Genomic DNA, 3,074 nt, shown 5'->3' with positions numbered 1-3,074 from the left:
ATAAATTAATTTGTCTAGCCTAATTTTAACAAAAATAATACAATTTAATTAATTATATGTATTAAATTTTAATTTTTAAAAAATATCTAAAAAAACAATATTTTTGACATCTTTATCTAAGTAACTCCTCTAAATTATATTGTTAAACTGGTTCCAGCTGCGGCATAGCCTTCAGAGTTGAGAGTGAGAAGAAGATTAAGAAGGGGCATCCCAGAAACACATGCAATGACTTCCAACACGTGTCCCTTTCCAGCCACACAGTAATCCCACTTCTTTATTGCTAACTCTGAAACCCTCAGCTTTTGTTTCTTTCTTACTAAAATTAAAATCTTTCAACATACAATTTCGCTGTGGTCCCCATTTCTCTCGAATTTCCTCTCTTTTTATCAACTTAGTAAAACTCTTCGTTTGTTTTCCCTTGTCCTTGTCCTAATCCAGCGAGGAGATCACCCCATAACCCCATTCATTCATTCAATCAATTTCGTCCCTGATGGAAAATGGGATCCTGCTAAGGTTGTTCATCCATCCATCTAGCTTTCACACTTTAACTGCTAGCTGGATTCTGTTTCCTTTTGCTACCTAAGCTACTTCACTTCCTTTTTTCCCACAAGGTAGAAGAAAAACGGGGTTGCATTTTGTTTTTCCCTCTTGGGGAAGGAAAGTAGGGGAAAAAAAAATAGGGCTAAAGCTACCAACTTTTAATTGAAACAGAATGTAGGTATTTGCAAGAGAAGGCTTTATAAGTCAGCAAAAGCTACTTTGTTTCTGAAACGAAAAAAAAACAAGAAGAAAATACTAGCTTAGGTTGATCCCGAGCTTCCATGCCACCGGCATTTTGCTTTACTGTTATTCCTTTTGGTTTCAGGAGTGGAATCTTACATGTAAAAGTTGAAATCTATGTTTCAGTGTTTGGTGGACGAAAATTGTTTTCAAGCTGACTTGGGTCGGTCCCTAAAAAAAAAGATTGATGCTTTTTGGTTTTTGTTTTTCCCCATTTTTTAATAAGTTCGTAATCTATCTCTTTCTCTCTCTATGGAAATTGGGTGGTTCTATTTTTATAATAGAAGATTATGGGTTTAGTAGATTAATGGGTTTTACAGTTCATACCTTGTCATCAAAACGCGTTTCGTATCCTTATTTGATATTTCCTTTTTCTTATTGTGTGCATGTTTGCTTGTTGTAGCAGTCAGATCTGCATCTAATTCTGCGCCGGCTGCATATCCAAACATTCTCGCAGGTAATTCAGCTACTGTCTTCCCTTTCTGCTTGGAATTTATGTTCTCTAATCTCTACTTGTGAACCCAGCTTCAAGTTTCTTCCTTTTTTTTATTATTACTAAAAAAATGAAGCTTGCGGTTCTAAAATTCAGTAGAGTTCAAAGTTGTTTTATAGAAATTGCATTGATAGTACTCAATGCGCTGTAAAAGCTTGCTTCTGCACTTTCGAGTCTTGTGTTGAACTTGGTTGTTGCTGAAGACCGGTGTGAAATTGTAAGATCCTTAATCAGCAACTTCTTTTGTGATGAATGCAGATCAACTTGGGATAAAGTCTCTGTTTTCGTTTCAATTGATCTTTGCTTTGTGAAAGTTTGGGGCTTCTGAATTCTGATAGCTGGCGAGAGAGAAAGGTTTGTGAAGTTGAGTTGTTGGGTGTGCTTGAGGAAACGTTCTCTCTGGTGGGGATAGAGCCTAAGAGATGGCCTCCGGTGAAGGGAGGCGTCGTCACCATGATCTTGTGCCTCTTGCTGCATTGCTTAAGAGGGAGATGAAGAGTGAGAAGATGGAGAAGCCCACTGTTAGATATGGTCATGCCGCTCAGTCTAAGAAAGGGGAAGATTACTTTCTAGTCAAGACTGATTGTCAGCGAGTACCCGGGAACCCTTCAACTTCCTTTTCTGTTTTTGCGGTACTTTTCACTATTTCCTTGCAAGATTACATTAGACATACTCGGATATTCCCCATAACTGCATACCCATGGTTGAAAATTTGTCTTCTTTTTGGACTTTTGGTTGGATAAAAGCTTTTTCAGATTGTTATTCTGAACAGTGAGCTAAAATTGAATGTCCTTTAGATAGAAGCACATCATTGTCTGAGATGATCTTTCATATCTTCTTGTTTACAGATCTTTGATGGACACAATGGAAATGCTGCAGCCATTTTTGCTAGAGAGCATTTGTTAAATCATGTATTGAGTGCTCTTCCTCGAGGGCTTGGACGAGATGAGTGGTTGCAAGCTTTGCCTAGGGCATTGGTTGCGGGATTTGTTAATACTGATAAGGAATTTCAGAGCAGAGGTATGCACTTTTTTTTGTTTTCAAATGATTTTAATTCATCTTATACGGTTTTCTCCAGGAGAAACTTCTGGAACCACAGCTACGTTTGTGATAGTGGATAGGTGGACTGTGACAGTTGCATCTGTTGGAGATTCCCGTTGTATACTAGATACACAGGGTGGTGCTGTTACCACCTTAACGGTTGATCACAGACTTGAAGAAAATATTGAAGAGTATGTTTCGTATCTCTTAAGGCCTAATTAGTTAGCTTTTTCTGCAAGCTTATGTTAATCAGTTGCTCTGTATCCACAGGAGGGAACGTGTTACTGCAAGTGGAGGTGAAGTTGGGAGGCTTAGCATTGTTGGTGGTGCTGAGGTGAGCACTCTATATTGTTTTTTAACTAGTGGAAAATCTGAAAATGGAAGAAAAAGAGATTTACTTTATTTATCTTCTCCTTTTACTTTCAGCATCCAATTTAAGGACAGTCCATAAAGCTTATCCTGTATATATTAGAAGTTTATTTTTGGACCATTGCAGATTGGTCCTCTTCGTTGCTGGCCTGGGGGTCTATGCCTTTCAAGGTCAATAGGAGATATGGATGTTGGGGAGTTCATAGTTCCAGTACCATATGTCAAACAAGTGAAGGTGCAATCTCTTTCCATATAATCTCGTCTATGTCAAGTATTTGATACTGCTCGGTCTGTATTCTGATAAACATCTTACATTTCCCATGGATTATAGCTATCAAATGCTGGTGGTAGGCTTGTAATTGCTTCTGATGGCATCTGGGATGCCGTGTCC

The 3,074-nt window shown here is 38.3% G+C and overlaps 2 protein-coding genes across 2 annotated transcripts in view; one reads left to right on the top strand and one right to left on the bottom strand.

The window, feature by feature from the left end:
* LOC107616168 overlaps positions 1-1,229 on the bottom strand; it is a 3,204-nt gene extending 1,975 nt beyond the window's left edge. Inside the window, exon 1 of the mRNA XM_016318163.1 lies at positions 1,108-1,229. Coding sequence (XP_016173649.1) covers positions 1,108-1,229 — 122 coding nt within the window. The remainder of the gene's footprint in view (positions 1-1,107) is intronic.
* LOC107618015 (probable protein phosphatase 2C 15) overlaps positions 179-3,074 on the top strand; it is a gene marked incomplete in the record, with an annotated part of 5,425 nt that continues 2,529 nt past the window's right edge. Inside the window, 8 exon segments of the mRNA XM_021111081.1 lie at positions 179-513; positions 1,184-1,237; positions 1,532-1,905; positions 2,122-2,293; positions 2,352-2,505; positions 2,585-2,648; positions 2,811-2,918; positions 3,015-3,074. Coding sequence (XP_020966740.1) covers positions 1,696-1,905; positions 2,122-2,293; positions 2,352-2,505; positions 2,585-2,648; positions 2,811-2,918; positions 3,015-3,074 — 768 coding nt within the window.

This window comes from Arachis ipaensis, chromosome B09 (assembly GCF_000816755.2).
Source record: "Arachis ipaensis cultivar K30076 chromosome B09, Araip1.1, whole genome shotgun sequence".
Lineage (NCBI taxonomy): Eukaryota > Viridiplantae > Streptophyta > Magnoliopsida > Fabales > Fabaceae > Arachis > Arachis ipaensis.
Note: the sequence above shows the minus strand (reverse complement) of the source record. Positions and strands in the feature narration are given on the sequence as shown.